This window comes from Panulirus ornatus, chromosome 3, assembly GCF_036320965.1.
Source record: "Panulirus ornatus isolate Po-2019 chromosome 3, ASM3632096v1, whole genome shotgun sequence".
Lineage (NCBI taxonomy): Eukaryota > Metazoa > Arthropoda > Malacostraca > Decapoda > Palinuridae > Panulirus > Panulirus ornatus.
Genome location: NC_092226.1, coordinates 14,144,676 through 14,164,796, shown reverse-complemented (window position 1 = coordinate 14,164,796; position 20,121 = coordinate 14,144,676). Strand labels below are relative to the sequence as shown.

Sequence of the window (20,121 nt, the reverse complement as noted above, 5' to 3'; positions counted from 1 at the left end):
TTGCAGTGGAATTTATTAAAAAAGGGGGTGACTGTGTTGTTGATTGGTTGGTAAGGATACTCGGTGTACTATGGACCATGTTGAAGTGCCTGAGGATTGGCGGAATGCATGCATAGTACCATTGTACAAAGGCAAAGCAGATTAAGGTGAGTGTTCAAACTACAGAGGCATTAGTTTGTTGAGTATTCCTGGGAACTTATATGGGAGGGTATTGATTGAGAGGGTGAAGGCATGTACAGAGCATCAGATTGGGGAAGAGCAGTGTGGTTTCAGAAGTGGTAGAGGATGTGTGGATCAGGTGTTTGCTTTGAAGAATGTATGTGAGAAATACTTAGAAATAAATGATGGATTTGTATTTAGCATTGATGGATCTGGATAAGGCATATGATAGGGATGATAGAGATGCTTTGTGGAAGGTTTTAAGAGTATATGATGTGGGAGGTAAGTTGCTAGAAGCAGTGAAAAGTTTTTACCAAGGATGTAAGGCATGTGTATGAGTAGGAAGAGAGGAAAGTGATTGGTTCCCGATGAATGTCGGTTTGTGTGAAGTCCCCATGGTTAAGTTGTTTATTGATGGGGCGGTTAGGGAGGTAAATGTAAGAGTTTTGGAGAGAGGGGCGAGTATGCAGTCTGTTGTGGATGAGAGCAGCTGGAAAGTGTCAGTTGTTGTTCATCAATGATACAGCTCCTGTGAATGATTCTTATGAGAAACTGTAGAGGTAGGTGACTGACTTTGGAAAAGTTTGTGAAAGGAGAAAGTTGAGAGTAAATGTGAATAAGAGCAAGGTTACTAGGTTCAATAGAGTTGAGGGACAAGTTAAGTGGGATGTAAGTTTGAATGAAGAAAAATTGGAGGAAGTGAAGTCTTTTAGATGTCTGGGAGTGGACTTAGCAGAGTATGGAACCATGGAAACGGAAGTGAGTCACAGGGTGGGGGAGGGGGCGAAGGTTCTGGGAGCGATGATGAATGAGTGGAAGGAGAGAAGGTTATCTCACAGAACAAAAATAGGTATATTTGAAGAAATAGTAGTTCCAACTATGTTGAGTGGTTGTGAGGCATGGGCTATAGGTAGGGTTGTACAGAGGAGGGTAGATGTTTTGGAAATGAAATGTTTGAGGACAATATGTGGTGTGAGCTGGCTTGATCGAGTAAGTAATGCAAGGGTAAGAGAGATGTGTGGAAATGAAAAGAGTATGGTTGAGAGAGCAGAAGAGGGTGTGTTGAAATGGTTTGGACACATCGAGAGAATGAGTGAGGAAAGATTGACAAAGAGGATATATGTGTCGGAGGTGGAGGGAACGAGGAGAAGAGGGAGACCAAATTGGAGGTGGAAAGATGGAGTGAAAAAGATTTTGTGTGATCGGGGCCTGAACATGCAGGAGGGTGAAAGGAGGGCAAGGAATTGAGTGAATTGGAGCGATGTGGTATACCGGGGTTGACGTGCTGTCAGTGGATTGAATCGGGGCATGTGAAGCGTCTGGGGTTAACCATGGAAAGCTGTGTAGGCATGTATATTTTGTGTGTGTGGACGTATGCATATACATGTGTATGGGGATGGGTTGGGCCATTTCTTTCGTCTGTTTCCTTGCGCTACCTCACAAACATGGGAGACAGCGACAAAGAAAAAAAAAAAAAAAAAATATATATATATATATATATATATATATATATATATATATATATATATATATATATATATATATTATATATATATATATATTTATTTATCCCTGGGGATAGGGGATTAAGAATACTTCCCACGTATTCCCTGCGTGTCGTAGGAGGCGACTAAAAGGGGAGGGAGCGGGGGGGCTGGAAATCCTCCCCTCTCGTCTTTTTTTAATTTTCCAAAAGAAGGAACAGAGTGGGGCCAGATGAGGATATTCCAAAAAAGACCCAGTCCTCTGTTCTTAACGCTACCTCGCTAATGCGGGAAATGGCAAATAGTTAAAAAAAAAAAAAATAAATAAATAAATAAATATATATATATATATATATATATATATATTTATTTTTATATATTTTTTTATTATACTTTGTCGCTGTCTCCCGTGTTTGCGAGGTAGCGCAAGGAAACAGACAAAAGAAATGGCCCAACCCACCCCCATACACATGTATATACATACGTCCACACACGCAAATATACATACCTACACAGCTTTCCATGGTTTACCCCAGACGCTTCACATGCCTTGATTCAATCCACTGACAGCACGTCAACCCCGGTATACCACATCGCTCCAATTCACTCTATTCCTTGCCCTCCTTTCACCCTCCTGCATGTTCAGGCCCCGATCACACAAAATCTTTTTCACTCCATCTTTCCACCTCCAATTTGGTCTCCCTCTTCTCCTCGTTCCCTCCACCTGCGACACATATTTCCTCTTGGTCAATCTTTCCTCACTCATTCTCTCCATGTGCCCAAACCATTTCAAAACACCCTCTTCTGCTCTCTCAACCACGCTCTTTTTATTTCCACACATCTCTCTTACCCTTACGTTACTTACTCGATCAAACCACCTCACACCACACATTGTCCTCAAACATCTCATTTCCAGCACATCCATCCTCCTGCGCACAACTCTATCCATAGCCCACGCCTCGCAACCATACAACATTGTTGGAACCACTATTCCTTCAAACATACCCATTTTTGCTTTCCGAGATAATGTTCTCGACTTCCACACATTCTTCAAGGCTCCCAGAATTTTCGCCCCCTCCCCCACCCTATGATCCACTTCTGCTTCCATGGTTCCATCCACTGCCAGATCCACTCCCAGATATCTAAAACACTTCACTTCCTCCAGTTTTTCTCCATTCAAACTCACCTCCCAATTGACTTGACCCTCAACCCTACTGTACCTAATAACCTTGCTCTTATTCACATTTACTCTTAACTTTCTTCTTCCACACACTTTACCAAACTCAATCACCAGCTTCTGCAGTTTCTCACATGAATCAGCCACCAGCGCTGTATCATCAGCGAACAGCAACTGACTCACTTCCCAAGCTCTCTCATCCCCAACAGACTTCATACTTGCCCCTCTTTCCAAAACTCTTGCATTCACCTCCCTAACAACCCCATCCATAAAGAAATTAAACAACCATGGAGACATCACACACCCCTGCCGCAAACCTACATTCACTGAGAACCAATCACTTTCCTCTCTTCCTACACGTACACATGCCTTACATCCTCGATAAAAACTTTTCACTGCTTCTAACAACTTGCCTCCCACACCACACCATATATTCTTAATACCTTCCACAGAGCATCTCTATCAACTCTATCATATGCCTTCTCCAGATCCATAAATGCTACATACAAATCCATTTGCTTTTCTAAGTATTTCTCACATACATTCTTCAAAGCAAACACCTGATCCACACATCCTCTACCACTTCTGAAACCACACTGCTTTTCCCCAATCTGATGCTCTGTACATGCCTTCACCCTCTCAATCAATACCCTCCCATATAATTTACCAGGAATACTCAACAAACTTATACCTCTGAAATTTGAGCACTCACTCTTATCCCCTTTGCCTTTGTACAATGGCACTATGCACGCATTCCGCCAATCCTCAGGCACCTCACCATGAGTCATACATACATTAAATAACCTTACCAACCAGTCAACAATACAGTCACCCCCTTTTTTAATAAATTCCACTGCAATACCATCTCTAGGATAGGGGAAAAAGACTACTTCCCATGTATTTCCTGCATGTCGTGAAAGGCGACTAAAAGGGGAGGGAATGGGGGGCTGGAAATCCTCCCTCCAGTTTTGAATTTTCCAAAAGAAGGAACAGAGAAGGGAGCCAAGTGAGGATTTTCCCTCTAAGGCTCAGTCCTCTATTGTTAACACTCCTTGCTAATGCGGTAAATGGCGAATTTGTATGAAAAAAATATATATATTTAGAATATATTTAACTTTCTAAAAGGGGAAACAGAAGGAGGAGTAATGCGGGGAGTGCTCATCCTCCTCGAAGTATCTAAATGTGTGTGAATGTAACCAAGATGAGAAAAAAGGAGAGATAGGTAGTATGTTTGAGGAAAGGAACCTGGATGTTTTGGCTCTGAGTAAAATGAAGCTCAAGGGTAAAGGGGAAGAGTGGTTTGGGAATGTCTTGGGAGTAAAGTTAGGTTGGTGAGAGGACAAGAGAAAATGAACAAGTAGCACTACTCCTGAAGCAGGAGTTGTGGGAGTATGTGACAGAGTGTAAGAAAGTAAACTCTAGATTGAGGTGCATAAAAGTGAAAGTGGCTGGAGAGAGATGGGTGATTATTGGTGCCTATGCACATGGTCATGAGAAGAAAGATCATGAGAGGCAAGTGTTTTGGGAGCAGCTGAGTGAGTGTGTTAACATCTTTGATGCACAAGATGGGTGATTTGAATGCAAAAGTGATTAATGTGGCAGTTCAGGGTATAATTGGTGTACATGGGGTGTTCAGTGTTGTGAATGGAACTGGTGAAGAGCTTGTAGATTTGTGTGCTGAGAAAAGACAGGTGATTGGGAATACCTGGTTTAAAAAGAGAGATATACATAAGTGTACATATGTGAGTAGGAGAGATGGTCAGAGGGCATTATTGGACTATGTGTGAATTGATAGGAATGTAAAAGAGAAACTTTTGGATGTTAATGTGCTGAGAGGGGCAGCTGGAGGGATGTCTGATCACTATCTTGTGGAGGCGAAGAATTGTAGAGGCTTTCAGAAAAGAAGACAGAATTTTGGGGAGAACAGAGTAGTGAGAGTAAGTGAGATTGGAAAGGAGACTTATGTGAGGAAGTATCAGGAGAGATCGAGTGTAAAATGGCAAAAGGTGAGATAAATGATTTGAGGGGAGTAGGTGAGGAATGGGATGTGTTTAGAGAAGCAGTGATGGCATGCACAAAAGATGCATGTGGTATGAGAAAGGTGGGAGGTGGGCAGATTAGATAGGGTAGTGAGTGGTGGGATGAAGAAGAAAGATTGTTAGTGAAAGAAAAAAGAGAAGCATTTGGATGATATTTGCAGGGAAGTAGTGCAAATGACTGGGAGATGTATAAAAGAAAGCAACAGGAGGTCAAGAGAGAGGTACAAGAGTTGAAAAAGAGGGCAAATGAGAGTTGGGGTGGGAGAATATCAATGAAGTAAGGAGATGGAGTGATTTTTTTTGAAGGTTTGTTGGATGTGTTTGATGATAGAGTGGCAGGTATAGGGTATTTTGGTTGGGTTGGTGTACAAAGTGAAAGGGTAAGGGAGAACCTGGTTTAGTGAAGAGAGAAGAGGTAATGAAAGCTTTGCAGAAGATGAAAGCTGGCAAGGCTGCAGGTTTGGATGGTATTGCAGTGGAATTTATTAAAAAAGGGGGTGACTGTGTTGTTGATTGGTTGGTAAGGATACTCTGTGTACTATGGACCATGTTGAAGTGCCTGAGGATTGGCGGAATGCATGCATAGTACCATTGTACAAAGGCAAAGTAGATTAAGGTGAGTGTTCAAACTACAGAGGCATTAGTTTGTTGAGTATTCCTGGGAACTTATATGGGAGGGTATTGATCGAGAGGGTGAAGGCATGTACAGAGCATCAGATTGGGGAAGAGCAGTGTGGTTTCAGAAGTGGTAGAGGATGTGTGGATCAGGTGTTTGCTTTGAAGAATGTATGTGAGAAATACTTAGAAATAAATGATGGATTTGTATTTAGCATTTATGGATCTGGATAAGGCATATGATAGGGATGATAGAGATGCTTTGTGGAAGGTTTTAAGAGTATATGATGTGGGAGGTAAGTTGCTAGAAGCAGTGAAAAGTTTTTACCAAGGATGTAAGGCATGTGTATGAGTAGGAAGAGAGGAAAGTGATTGGTTCCCGATGAATGTCGGTTTGTGTGAAGTCCCCATGGTTAAGTTGTTTATCGATGGGGCGGTTAGGGAGGTAAATGTAAGAGTTTTGGAGAGAGGGGCGAGTATGCAGTCTGTTGTGGATGAGAGCGGCTGGAAAGTGTCAGTTGTTGTTCATCAATGATACAGCTCCTGTGAATGATTCTTATGAGAAACTGTAGAGGTAGGTGACTGACTTTGGAAAAGTTTGTGAAAGGAGAAAGTTGAGAGTAAATGTGAATAAGAGCAAGGTTACCTGGTTCAGTAGAGTTGAGGGACAAGTTAAGTGGGATGTAAGTTTGAATGAAGAAAAATTGGAGGAAGTGAAGTCTTTTAGATGTCTGGGAGTGGACTTAGCAGAGTATGGAACCATGGAAACGGAAGTGAGTCACAGGGTGGGGGAGGGGGCGAAGGTTCTGGGAGCGATGATGAATGAGTGGAAGGAGAGAAGGTTATCTCACAGAACAAAAACAGGTATATTTGAAGAAATAGTAGTTCCAACTATGTTGAGTGGTTGTGAGGCATGGGCTATAGGTAGGGTTGTACAGAGGAGGGTAGATGTTTTGGAAATGAAATGTTTGAGGACAATATGTGATGTGAGCTGGCTTGATCGAGTAAGTAATGTAAGGGTAAGAGAGATGTGTGGAAATGAAAAGAGTATGGTTGAGAGAGCAGAAGAGGGTGTGTTGAAATGGTTTGGACACATCGAGAGAATGAGTGAGGAAAGATTGACAAAGAGGATATATGTGTCAGAGATGGAGGGAACAAGGAGAAGCAGGAGACCAGACTGGAGGTGGAAGGATGGAGAAAAGATTTTGAGCGAGCAGGGCCAGAACATACAGGAGGGTGAGAGGTGTGCAAGGAATAGAGTGAATTGGAACGATGTGGTATGCCGGAGTCAGCATGTTGTCAGTGGACTGAACCAGGGCATGTGAGATGTTTGGGGGTAAACCTTGGAAAGGTCTGTGGGACCTGGATGTGGATAGGGGGATGTGGTTTCGGAGCATTATACATGACAAATAAAGACTGATTGTAAACGACTACCTTGCGCTACCTTGCTGAAGCAGGGGGTAGCATTGCTGTTTCTTGTGGGGTGGGGTAGCTCCAGGAATGGATGAAGGCAAGCATGTATAAATAAGTACATATGTATACATATATATGTCTGTGTATATGTATGTATATGACGATATGTATATGTGCTTTTGTGAGCGTTTATGTATATTTATGCGTATAAGAGTTGTAGGGCAATTCTTTATCTGTTTCCTGGTGCTACCTCCCTGATGTGGGAAACAGTGATTAAGTATGATGAATGATAAATAAAAAAATATATATGTGTAAGTGTGTGTGTGTGTATATTTATTTATGTATTGTTAATGAAATGGCCTTGATTAAGGCATACACTTGCCCATATCATCTCAGTTAGCAAAATAAAAAAAGTGGATGAATTGAATAGAATGACCAAAGACCTGGTTAATGCAGACATCATTCATAAGTTTGAGCAGTCATATGATAGTAGAGATTGTTCAAGGGATGTGGCCCTATGAGTGTAAAACTCCATCCCCATGCAGTCCAAATAGGTTATTGTAAACAAGTAGTTACACATACACACACACTCTACTTAAAACATGACAGTTTGGGTATTCCATGCCTGCAGGTAGTATCCAAATAGATCTTTGTTCTGTTTCATCTCAACAAACATGATTATGAAAGTTCATGTAATTACACCCCAGTCAGCTGTTAATGGTTATTCATGTTCCCTATTTTACATGTGTATCCCAGCAATACAATGGTTCCTTGACAATTCTGAAGACGTAACTCTCATGCAGTCTTTTATAGTATGTACTTTTGCCCAGTATAATTGCATTTTTATAGAGTTACTAGATAGAGGTACTTGTAACACCCAGACAGCTACTAGCCAGCCACTTGACTAGATGTAAATTTTAGACTGAGTGATCAGGTCATTACAATGTTGAGATCTTCCCTGACTTGAAAGTAGAAAAATTAATGCTGGGATTTACGCACTACTTCCACTGTTTGTTTGTGTGTGATTATGATTAATGTAATGAAAAGTAAGGGTTTTATATTCATTTTGCTGTCTCTTAACCATGTCTTTACTGTATATGTATATACGCACACACTTACTCTCCAGCCTAAAACAGGCACCCTTTTATCGACCAACTCTGAGGGAGAGATGAACATTTGGATTTAGCTGCAAGCCAACATTGCACCCTAGGCAGGCCCATGATTATTCATGGTCACCAACACTAACCACTATACTATGGAGGCCCATGTGTGTGTGTGTGTGGGTGTGTTCATTTTCATTGTGGAATTACCTCTCTGAATTGTATGAGGAGGGAGTTTTCCACACACAAATTGTCATTTCTAAAATTTCCTCTACTGTCATACAACATTTTAAGCTAATGTATGCTATTTGCATTCACAGTTTCCTCATTCAGGTGTGTGGGTGTATGTTTTTTAATGCTTTTGTGTTTACACATATATATTTCTTTACATTATCCTTTTTTCCTTGTAAGGCAGTATCTTCAAATAAACCTGACTGCTCATTCCAGAAATCTATGGATAATATGATTCAACAGGAAGAAATCCACCCCAGTTTTCAGGGTTTTCACAGTCTGAAATGTGACTCTACCTCTCAGCTCATCCTGCCATGTGTATAAAGTTTGTTTGGTATTTCTTTTTAGTTTTAGTAACGGATGTTTGCCTGCTCCTCTCATAGTTCTTATGTTTAAGGGGCATTCAACCATATTTGTCGGAGAAGTGATCCATAATAAAAGTAGCCCCACAAAAACATGTAATGTTTTCTAGAGTGCCATTTCCTGTGTTCTGAATACACAGCACCAATCTTGTTGTAGTGGAGAAAAACATACTGCAGGATCGCAAATGTAGAAGACTTCACTGTAGGGATGTTCAAGCAAAGCTATATGATTTCCTGCTGAAAGGCTCCTTTTTCCCTTGCAGGGGAGGGTAGACACTAGGATTGAGGAACCTAGTTGTCAGCTGTGTTATCTTGACTCAACATTTTACTCTGTGATTTGACCTGAGTTGCTTCCTTCATTATTCTTCCTTTCTTTCTTTTTGTTTTTTGAATTTGTTTCAGCTTTTGACTGTTGAGAGCTTCACATGACATTTCTTAAATAAAAGGAAAACAAATTTCAAATTAAGAGAGAAAGATGGCAAAAAAGTTAGACATAGACTGAGCGACAGTGACCAAAAAGAAGAGAAATACCAAGGGACCAGCAAAGGTGTGAAAGAGTTTGTGACCCAGATCCATATTATCATGATATAAGAGTCCAGTGAACCAGAAATCAACTGGTGTCATTTCCTTCATGGCGCTGACATTACAGTGCTTCAGCTGACAAATGAATGGCCAGGGAGCCAAGGGCTTGGTTTTTCATTGTGCTTGTGAGTCAGAAACATACAATTGAGATTCTAGATGTCTTGAAGGGCCTCTCATGTTTTCACTCACCCTCTTCTCTTCATGACACACCAATAGCACCTGTTGCCATAACATGTCCCCCTCCCTCTCCCACAGTCGGTTCCAAATCCCCACTACTACCAGCTCATTCCTGACAACAACCACCACAAACACTGTTACTGGTAAATTTAACACCACCACCAACTCCATCCTCTACTGCAACCACCACCACCAACTTCATCCTCTGCTGCAACCACCAACACTGCTATAAACTAAAAATAAAACCCTGCTGCCGCTGCCTGTCTTCAACCTAACCTACATCAGCAGTGATGTAACCCTTCCACCACCATCGCAACCCTTCACCAGTGCCACCATCATAACCAACGCCTCTCATAACACCCCTTGCTTCACTCCTCTCCTTGTCTGTCTCCCTAATGCCTGACACTCAATCTCTATTTCCACCTTCTGCCTACACATCCAGTCCCCATCCCCAGGCCAGATACCAAGCCTTCCTGTTCTCTCCCTTCCAAAATAAAAGCTAAGGCACAATATCCAGCCTTTACAGATATATATATATATATATATATATATATATATATATATATATATATATATATATATATATATATATATATATATATCCTGTAATTCAAGAGTTTTCCCTTCAACAGAGCCTCCTCTCAGGTGCTTCTCTTTCACAAAGGCAAAATATTTTGTCTGTTATATCCACATGTGCCACAAGGTGAGTTTCTCCTCAAGCTGCCAGAGTATACAAGATGCCTGTGATGCCCCATTAATTCCACTTTCTCCAATCCATGGCTTTCTTTATACTGTTATCTTGTATCAATAAATTTTTGCATGAACTTTAAACTGCATGTTAAGTATGATTTGTTTATTTAGCCAGTTTACATAAACCTGTAAATAAACGATTTTTTAAAATTAACTTTGATAACAGATGGTCTGTTTAAAGAAAATTAAAGAAAATTATAATATTCTTTATTGAAAAACTTAGAGAGAAACATAAACAAACCTCTTAAGTTTAATAAGATTGATAATATTTATCATCAACTTTTAGTACTCTAAAAGAAAGAAAAAAAAGGAAAAATAAATGTCAATGAAAATAAATATCGTAGCCAATAAAATTAGACGGATTTCCGGGCATGTGATTATAATATAACTTGTTTTCCTCCATTACAGAGTTGAAAAACACCATAGAAACACAAATCAATGAGGTGAAACAGCAGATAGAAGGTGAGTTAAAACTTTGACCTCTCATGATCTTACTGCTAATACTGTATTTCCTTGTGTTGCCAATATTCACAAATATTCTGACCTGAAAAATTTTGATCATATGTGAGAAACTCATCATTTTTCTTTTTGTCATTTTGTTAGAGAAAGTGTCCTCAGCAACGGATGGTGAGTCACTTGTAGAGTAAAGTTAGAGGAACTGAAAAGTTGAAAGTTTAATTTCCTGTAAACTATCTTAAGTAATTTGGCTTTAAAAGAAATGGAAATAGATTGTTTTGTAGGTACCTGTCAAGAAGGTCATATACATAGGGATATATATATATATATATATATATATATATATATATATATATATATATATATATATATATATATATATATATAACCTTATGTATGTAGTATGTATAATAGAAAAGCTTTTAATGGTTGTGATAGTTTATATGATATCAGAAGTTAATTTAAGCACTTATATGTGATAATGCGATGCACAGTGCTTAAATACTTGCCAAAGCCTTTGATGGATCCACTGCATATATATATATATATATATATATATATATATATATATATATATATATATATATATATATATTTAAGTATATGATCAGCATAAGGTAGTGTGATCAAATAATTGATAAAAGCCATTAGGTTGACTATTTCTTCTTACTCATCAAATGGTAAAAGTTTGCGATACTTGCAGGATCTACATCCTTTTCTGTGCCCAAGACTGTGGTAGGTCCAGATACAATCATATAGTTCAAAAATATCACAGATTCTGTTTATATTTATGATTCATTATGTACATTCTTAAATTTGGTCATCAATTTCAGAGATATATTGCTAGACTATTCTTTCTATGTACTAAAGTATATAGAATATGAAAAAGAATTGATCATATAAAGAAAATCACTAAAATTTATGTTTTAAATTGATTTTAGATTACTGAGTAGTAGCTTACTCTTAAATTTGATTTTTTTTTACCTAGTATATAACAAGAAATATTGCCCAACCCTCTTTTTCATTAATTTAGCAAAATATGTATATGTTTAGCATTTAGTGATAATTCACTAACTTTCTTATATTGAGAACAGAATTTCATTAGGAAATATCTTCACGTAGAAATCAGCAGCTTCTGGATTTTCGAAGTACAATATTAATTATTGTAAAATATTAATTTCCTTTTACATAATACAAGGAATCTTATAATGAAGTACAATCTCATAAATAATACATGAATATTTTATTAAATCAGTCAGATGTTCTAAAAGTACCTAAGCTATGTGCAGCTAAAATAGATTGGTAAACACTTTAGATTTAAAAGCATATTTTTGGATTAATTATATTCTAGAATAGCTTGCTTCATGCTTGCTTATTATTAATTATTATTACTTATAATTATCATCATTGCCATAGATTTTATTTTGACTGTAGTTCAGCTTATAGACTATTTATTCGTAGATTATTATTACTATTGTTATCACCCAGTTAATGTAGTTCAGTTTAATACCTCTTCAGTACCTGGTAATTGATTGATGCTTCCACAGTCTCCTTTGTGACGCACTGCTGTAGTCATCACAAAACTTTGTTATTTTCATGTACTGTATATTGTAAGAAGAAAAGATCGTCATTTGAAATTACGCCATACTGGAGTTGAATCTAGTTTCAGTAGTTAGCAAATCTCCAGTGTTATGAGCCCATCTTATAGTAAGAGACCACCACATAAGGAAACAAGAATTTTTCATGGCAAAAATACAAAATGAGGAAAACCCAGTTTTGCATTAGCAGACCACAACAATTGGCATCAAACTCAGATGTGCTGTAGGGTAAGACTCCAATATAGAGTTTGATCATATGGCAAGAATGCTGGAAAGCCAAGACAATCTTGGCTGAAGAAAGGCTCAGATGTGTGGTTTCTCAGACAAGAAATGCAAAGTAACTTGTTTCATGGGTCAGAAGCTCACACTAGACATAGAGGGTCTTATCACACTGTTTTCTAGGTTATCCCTCTTTAATCATAGATAATTATTGTAACGAGAGGCAGCAGTATAAGAGAATGGAACCGTGACTTATAAAGTAATGTCAGATAATCCAGAGTATAGTAATAAACTGGAGAATTACAAATGGAGAATCCTAGATTGCATATCATTGATATTGGAGGTGTGTTACAGATGTATTCTGTTCAGTGTTAGAGGTAAATGCTCATAAACATTTGAATATTTTACTGAATTGTACATAGAGTGATTTTAGGTAATATATTAGGGAGTCACATTTAATAAGTTTTATGTAAAGAGAATGTAGGTAAAGAACTGAAATCAGTTTTGAACTATCAAAGATAGTTTTGATACAGCCATATTAGAACAGATAATAGAAAGAAAAAGCTTTGCATTTTTGCCACTAGCGCCTTCAAAATTATGAAATCTTAAAATTTTGAAGTAGTTACTTTGAATATTTCATTATAATTGCTACTAATATGCCTTTACAGATTTTATAGATTAGATTCAGTTTACAGCGTGATAGCTAAACCATTTTAAGACATGATTTTATTGTCATTATATTACTTATTGGATTTTATGGCCAGAAAGAATAGAATGACATATAAATCATTACAGTGTTAAAAGAAGAGGAAACTATTGAAACTGTTTTATGAATATGTGATTTCAGTGCAGTACACATGACAGCTAGAGATTGAGTGTAAACAAATGTGGCCTTTTTGTCTGTTTTCCTGGTGCTACCTAGCTGAAGCAGGGGATAGCAATGCTGTTTCCTATGGGGCAGGGTAGTGCCATGAATGGATGAAGGCAGGCAAGTATGAATATATACATGTGTATATAAGTTTATGCCAACGTGTATATATGTTGTTATGTATATGTATACATATGTATATATGGGAGGAAAAGTTTTCCAAAGGAAGGAGCAGAGAAGGGGGCCAGGTGAGGGTATTCCCTCAAAGGCCCAGTCCTCTGTTCTTAACGCTACCTCACTATCGCGGGAAATGGCGAATAGTATGAAAAAAAAAAAAAATGTATATATGGGTGTATGGGCGTTTATATATAAATATGTATATGAGAGGATGGGCCATTCTTCGTCTGTTTCATGATGCTACCTCACAGGAAATGACAGATATGCATAAAAAAAAAATATATATATATATATATATATATATATATATATATATATATATATATATATATATATATTTTTTTTTTTTTTTTTTTTTTTTTTTTTTATACTTTGTCGCTGTCTCCTGCGTTTGCGAGGTAGCGCAAGGAAACAGACGAAAGAAATGGCCCAACCCCCCCCCCATACACATGTATATACATACGTCCACACACGCAAATATACATACCTACACAGCTTTCCACGGTTTACCCCAGACGCTTCACATGCCTTGATTCAATCCACTGACAGCACGTCAACCCCGGTATACCACATCGCTCCAATTCACTCTATTCCTTGCCCTCCTTTCACCCTCCTGCATGTTCAGGCCCCGATCACACAAAATCTTTTTCACTCCATCTTTCCACCTCCAATTTGGTCTCCCTCTTCTCCTTGCTCCCTCCACCTCCGACACATATATCCTCTTGGTCAATCTTTCCTCACTCATCCTCTCCATGTGCCCAAACCACTTCAAAACACCCTCTTCTGCTCTCTCAACCACGCTCTTTTTATTTCCACACATCTCTCTTACCCTTACGTTACTCACTCGATCAAACCACCTCACACCACACATTGTCCTCAAACATCTCATTTCCAGCACATCCATCCTCCTGCGCACAACTCTATCCATAGCCCACGCCTCGCAACCATACAACATTGTTGGAACCACTATTCCTTCAAACATACCCATTTTTGCTTTCCAAGATAATGTTCTCGACTTCCACACATTCTTCAAGGCCCCCAGAATTTTCACCCCCTCCCCCACCCTATGATCCACTTCCGCTTCCATGGTTCCATCCGCTGCCAGATCCACTCCCAGATATCTAAAACACTTCACTTCCTCCAGTTTTTCTCCATTCAAACTCACCTCCCAATTGACTTGACCCTCAACCCTACTGTACCTAATAACCTTGCTCTTATTCACATTTACTCTTAACTTTCTTCTTCCACACACTTTACCAAACTCAGTCACCAGCTTCTGCAGTTTCTCACATGAATCAGCCACCAGCGCTGTATCATCAGCGAACAACAACTGACTCACTTCCCAAGCTCTCTCATCCCCAACAGACTTCATACTTGCCCCTCTTTCCAAAACTCTTGCATTTACCTCCCTAACAACCCCATCCATAAACAAATTAAACAACCATGGAGACATCACACAACCCTGCCGCAAACCTACATTCACTGAGAACCAATCACTTTCCTCTCTTCCTACACGTACACATGCCTTACATCCTCGATAAAAACTTTTCGCTGCTTCTAACAACTTTCCTCCCACACCATATATTCTTAATACCTTCCACAGAGCATCTCTATCAACTCTATCATATGCCTTCTCCAGATCCATAAATGCTACATTCAAATCCATTTTCTTTTCTAAGTATTTCTCACATACATTCTTCAAAGCAAACACCTGATCCACACATCCTCTGCCACTTCTGAAACCACACTGCTCTTCCCCAATCTGATGCTCTGTACATGCCTTCACCCTCTCAATCAATACCCTCCCATATAATTTACCAGGAATACTCAACAAACTTATACCTCTGTAATTTGAGCACTCACTCTTATCCCCTTTGCCTTTGTACAATGGCACTATGCACGCATTCCGCCAATCCTCAGGCACCTCACCATGAGTCATACATACATTAAATAACCTTACCAACCAGTCAATAATACCGTCACCCCTTTTTTAATAAATTCCACTGCAATACCATCCAAACCTGCTGCCTTGCCTTCTTTCATCTTCCGCAAAGCTTTTACTACCTCTTCTCTGTTTACCAAATCATTTTCCCTAACCCTCTCACTTTGCACACCACCTCGACCAAAACACCCTATATCTGCCACTCTATCATCAAACACATTCAACAAACCTTCAAAATACTCACTCCATCTCCTCACATCACCACTACTTGTTATCACCTCCCCATTTGCGCCCTTCACTGAAGTTCCCATTTGCTCCCTTGTCTTACGCACTTTATTTACCTCCTTCCAGAACATCTTTTTATTCTCCCTAAAATTTAATGATACTCTCTCACCCCAACTCTCATTTGCCCTTTTTTTCACCTCTTGCACCTTTCTCTTGACCTCCTGTCTCTTTCTTTTATACATCTCCCACTCAATTACATTTTTTCCCTGCAAAAATCGTCCAAATGCCTCTCTCTTCTCTTTCACTAATAATCTTGCTTCTTCATCCCACCACTCACTACCCTTTCTAATCAACCCACCTCTCACTCTTCTCATGCCACAAGCATCTTTTGCGCAATCCATCACTGATTCCCTAAATACATCCCATTCTTCCCCCACTCCCCTTACTTCCATTGTTCTCACCTTTTTCCATTCTGTACTCAGTCTCTCCTGGTACTTCCTCACACAGGTCTCCTTCCCAAGCTCACTTACTCTCACCACCGTCTTCACCCCAACATTCACTCTTCTTTTCTGAAGTATGTGAAGTATGGGAGTATGTGATAGAATGGAAGAAAGTAAATTCTCGATTAATATGGGTAAAACTGGGCATGAGAAGAAAGATCATGAGAGGCAAGTGTTTTGGGAGCAGCTGAACGAGTGTGTTAGTGGTTTTGATGCACAAGACCAGGTTATAGTGATGGGTGATTTGAATGCAAAGGTGAGTAATGTGGCAGTTGAGGGAATAATTGGTATACATGGGGTGTTCAGTGTTGTAAATGGAAATGGTGAAGAGCTTGTAGATTTATGTGCTGAAAAAGGACTGGTGATTGGGAATACCTGGTTTAAAAAGCGAGAGATACATAAGTATACGTATGTAAGTAGGAGAGATGGCCAGAGAGCGTTATTGGATTACGTGTTAATTGACAGGCGCGCGAAAGAGAGACTTTTGGATGTTAATGTGCTGAGAGGTGCAACTGGAGGGATGTCTGATCATTATCTTGTGGAGGCTAGGGTGAAGATTTGTATGGGTTTTCAGAAAAGAAGAGTGAATATATATATATATATATATTTTTTTTTTTTTTCATACTATTCGCCATTTCCCGCGTTTGCGAGGTAGCGTTAAGAACAGAGGACTGGGCCTTAGAGGGAAAATCCTCACCTGGCCCCCTTCTCTGTTCCTTCTTTTGGAAAATCAAAAAAAAACGAGAGGGGAGGATTTCCAGCCACCCGCTCCCTCCCCTTTTAGTCGCCTTCTACGACACGCAGGGAATTATATATATATATATATATATATATATACATGTATAAACATTTGAATATTATACTGAATTGTACATAGTGATTTCAGGTAATATATTAGGGAGTCACCCCTACTCCTGGGGATAGGGGTGAAAGAATACTTCCCACGCATTCCTCACGTGTCGTAGAAGGGGACTAGAGGGGACGGGAGCGGGGGGCCAGAAATCCTCCCCTCCTTGTATTTTAACTTTCTAAAAATGGGAAACAGAAGGAGTCACGCGGGGAGTGCTCATCCTCCTCGTAGACTCAGATTGGGGTGTCTAAATGTGTGTGGATGTAACCAAGATGTGAAAAAAGGAGAGATAGGTAGTATGTTTGAGGAAAGGAACCTGGATGTTTTGGCTCTGAGTGAAACAAAGCTCAAGGGTAAAGGGGAAGAGTGGTTTGGGAATGTCTTGCGAGTAAAGTCAGGGGTTAGTGAGAGGACAAGAGCAAGGGAAGGAGTAGCAGTACTCCTGAAACAGGAGTTCTGGGAGTATGTGATAGAATGTAAGAAAGTAAATTCTCGATTAATATGGGTAAAACTGAAAGTTGATGGAGAGAGATGGGTGATTATTGGTGCATATGCACCTGGGCATGAGAAGAAAGATCATGAGAGGCAAGTGTTTTGGGAGCAGCTGAATGAGTGTGTTAGTGGTTTTGATGCACAAGACCGGGTTATAGTGATGGGTGATTTGAATGCAAAGGTGAGTAATGTGGCAGTTGAGGGAATAATTGGTATACATGGGGTGTTCAGTGTTGTAAATGGAAATGGTGAAGAGCTTGTAGATTTATGTGCTGAAAAAGGACTGGTGATTGGGAATACCTGGTTTAAAAAGAGATATATATAAGTTTACGTATGTAAGTAGGAGAGATGGCCAGAGAGCGTTATTGGATTACGTGTTAATAGACAGGCGCACAAAAGAGAGACTTTTGGATGTTAATGTGCTGAGAGGTGCAACTGGAGGGATGTCTGATCATTATCTTGTGGAGGCTAAGGTGAAGATTTGTATGGGTTTTCAGAAAAGAAGAGTGAATGTTGGGGTGAAGAGGGTGGTGAGAGTAAGTGAGCTTGGGAAGGAGACTTGTGTGAGGAAGTACCAGGAGAGACTGAGTACAGAATGGAAAAAGGTGAGAACAATGGAAGTAAGGGGAGTGGGGGAGGAATGGGATGTATTTAGGGAATCAGTGATGGATTGTGCAAAAGATGCTTGTGGCATGAGAAGAGTGAGAGGTGGGTTGATTAGAAAGGGTAGTGAGTGGTGGGATGAAGAAGTAAGATTATTAGTGAAAGAGAAGAGAGAGGCATTTGGACGATTTTTGCAGGGAAAAAATGTAATTGAGTGGGAGATGTATAAAAGAAAGAGACAGGAGGTCAAGAGAAAGGTGCAAGAGGTGAAAAAGAGGGCAAATGAGAGTTGAGGTGAGAGAGTATCAATAAATTTTAGGGAGAATAAAAAGATGTTCTGGAAGGAGGTAAATAAAGTGCGTAAGACAAGGGAGCAAATGGGAACTTCAGTGAAGGGCGCTAATGGGGAGGTGATAACAAGTAGTGGTGATGTGAGAAGGAGATGGAGTGAGTATTTTAAAGGTTTGTTGAATGTGTTTGATGATAGAGTGGCAGATATAGGGTGTTTTGGTCGAGGTGGTGTGCAAAGTGAGAGGGTTAGGGAAAATGATTTGGTAAACAGAGAAGAGGTAGTAAAAGCTTTGCGGAAGATGAAAGCCGGCAAGGCAGCAGGTTTGGATGGTATTGCAGTGGAATTTATTAAAAAAGGGGGTGACTGTATTGTTGACTGGTTGGTAAGGTTATTTAATGTATGTATGACTCATGGTGAGGTGCCTGAGGATTGGCAGAATGCGTGCATAGTGCCATTGTACAAAGGCAAAGGGGATAAGAGTGAGTGCTCAAATTACAGAGGTATAAGTTTGTTGAGTATTCCTGGTAAATTATATGGGAGGGTATTGATTGAAAGGGTGAAGGCATGTACAGAGCATCAGATTGGGGAAGAGCAGTGTGGTTTCAGAAGTGGTAGAGGATGTGTGGATCAGGTGTTTGCTTTGAAGAATGTATGTGAGAAATACTTAGAAAAGAAAATGGATTTGTATGTAGCATTTATGAATCTGGAGAAGGCATATGATAGAGTTGATAGAGATGCTCTGTGGAAGGTACTAAGAATATATGGTGTGGGAGATAAGTTCTTAGAAGCAGTGAAAAGTTTTTATCGAGGATGTAAGGCATGTGTACGTGTAGGAAGAAAGGAAAGTGATTGGTTCTCAGTGAATGTAGGTTTGCGGCAGGGGTGCATGATGTCTCCATGGTTCTTTAATTTGTGTATGGATGGGGTTGTTAGGGAGGTGAATGAAAGAGTTTTGGAAAGGGGGGCAAGTATGCAGTCTGTTGGGGATGAAAGAGCTTGGGAAGTGAGTCAGTTGTTGTTCGCTGATGATACAGCGCTGGTGGCTGATTCATGTGAGAAACTGCAGAAGCTGGTGACTGAGTTTGCTAAAGTGTGTGAAAGAAGAAAGTTAAGAGTAAATGTGAATAAGAGCAAGGTTATTAGGTACAGTAGGGTTGAGGGTCAAGTCAATTGGGAGGTAAGTTTGAATGGAGAAAAACTGGAGGAAGTAAAGTGTTTTAGATATTTGGGAGTGGATCTGGCAGCGGATGGAACCATGGAAGCGGAAGTGGATCATAGGGTGGGGGAGGGGGCGAAAATCCTAGGACCCTTGAAGAATGTGTGGAAGTCGAGAACATTATCTCCGAAAGCAAAAATGGGTGTTTGAAGGAATAGTGGTTCCAACAATGTTGTATGGTTGCGAGGTGTGGAGTATGGATAGAGTTGTGCACAGGAGGGTGGATGTGCTGGAAATGAGATGTTTGAGGACAATATGTGGTGTGAGGTGGTTTGATCGAGTAAGTAATGTAAGGGTAAGAGAGATGTGTGGAAATAAGAAGAGCGTGGTTGAGAGAGCAGAAGAGGGTGTTTTGAAATGGTTTGGGCACATGGAGAGAATGAGTGAGGAATGGTTGACCAGGAGGATATATGTGTCGCAGGTGGATGGAACGAGGAGGAGTGGGAGACCAAATTGGTGGTGGAAAGATGGAGTGAAAAAGATTTTGAGTGATCGGGGTCTGAACATGCAGGAGGGTGAAAGGCAGGCAAGGAATAGAGTGAATTGGATCGATGTGGTATACCGGGGTTGACGTGCTGTCAGTGGATTGAATCA

General features: G+C 39.8%; 1 protein-coding gene across 4 annotated transcripts in view; it reads left to right on the top strand.

Annotated features, from left to right (window-relative positions):
* The window catches only part of cpx (synaptic transmission protein complexin), a 472,286-nt gene that overhangs the window by 380,791 nt on the left and 71,374 nt on the right, over nucleotides 1-20,121 (top strand). For 3 of the 4 annotated variants that reach the window (XM_071684301.1, XM_071684325.1, XM_071684310.1), the window contains exon 5: nucleotides 10,498-10,551. In XM_071684301.1, coding sequence (XP_071540402.1) covers nucleotides 10,498-10,551 — 54 coding nt within the window. Of the gene's footprint in view, nucleotides 1-10,497; nucleotides 10,552-10,692; nucleotides 10,717-20,121 lie in introns of all 4 variants that reach the window. The other variant, XM_071684318.1, reaches the window with a different exon arrangement.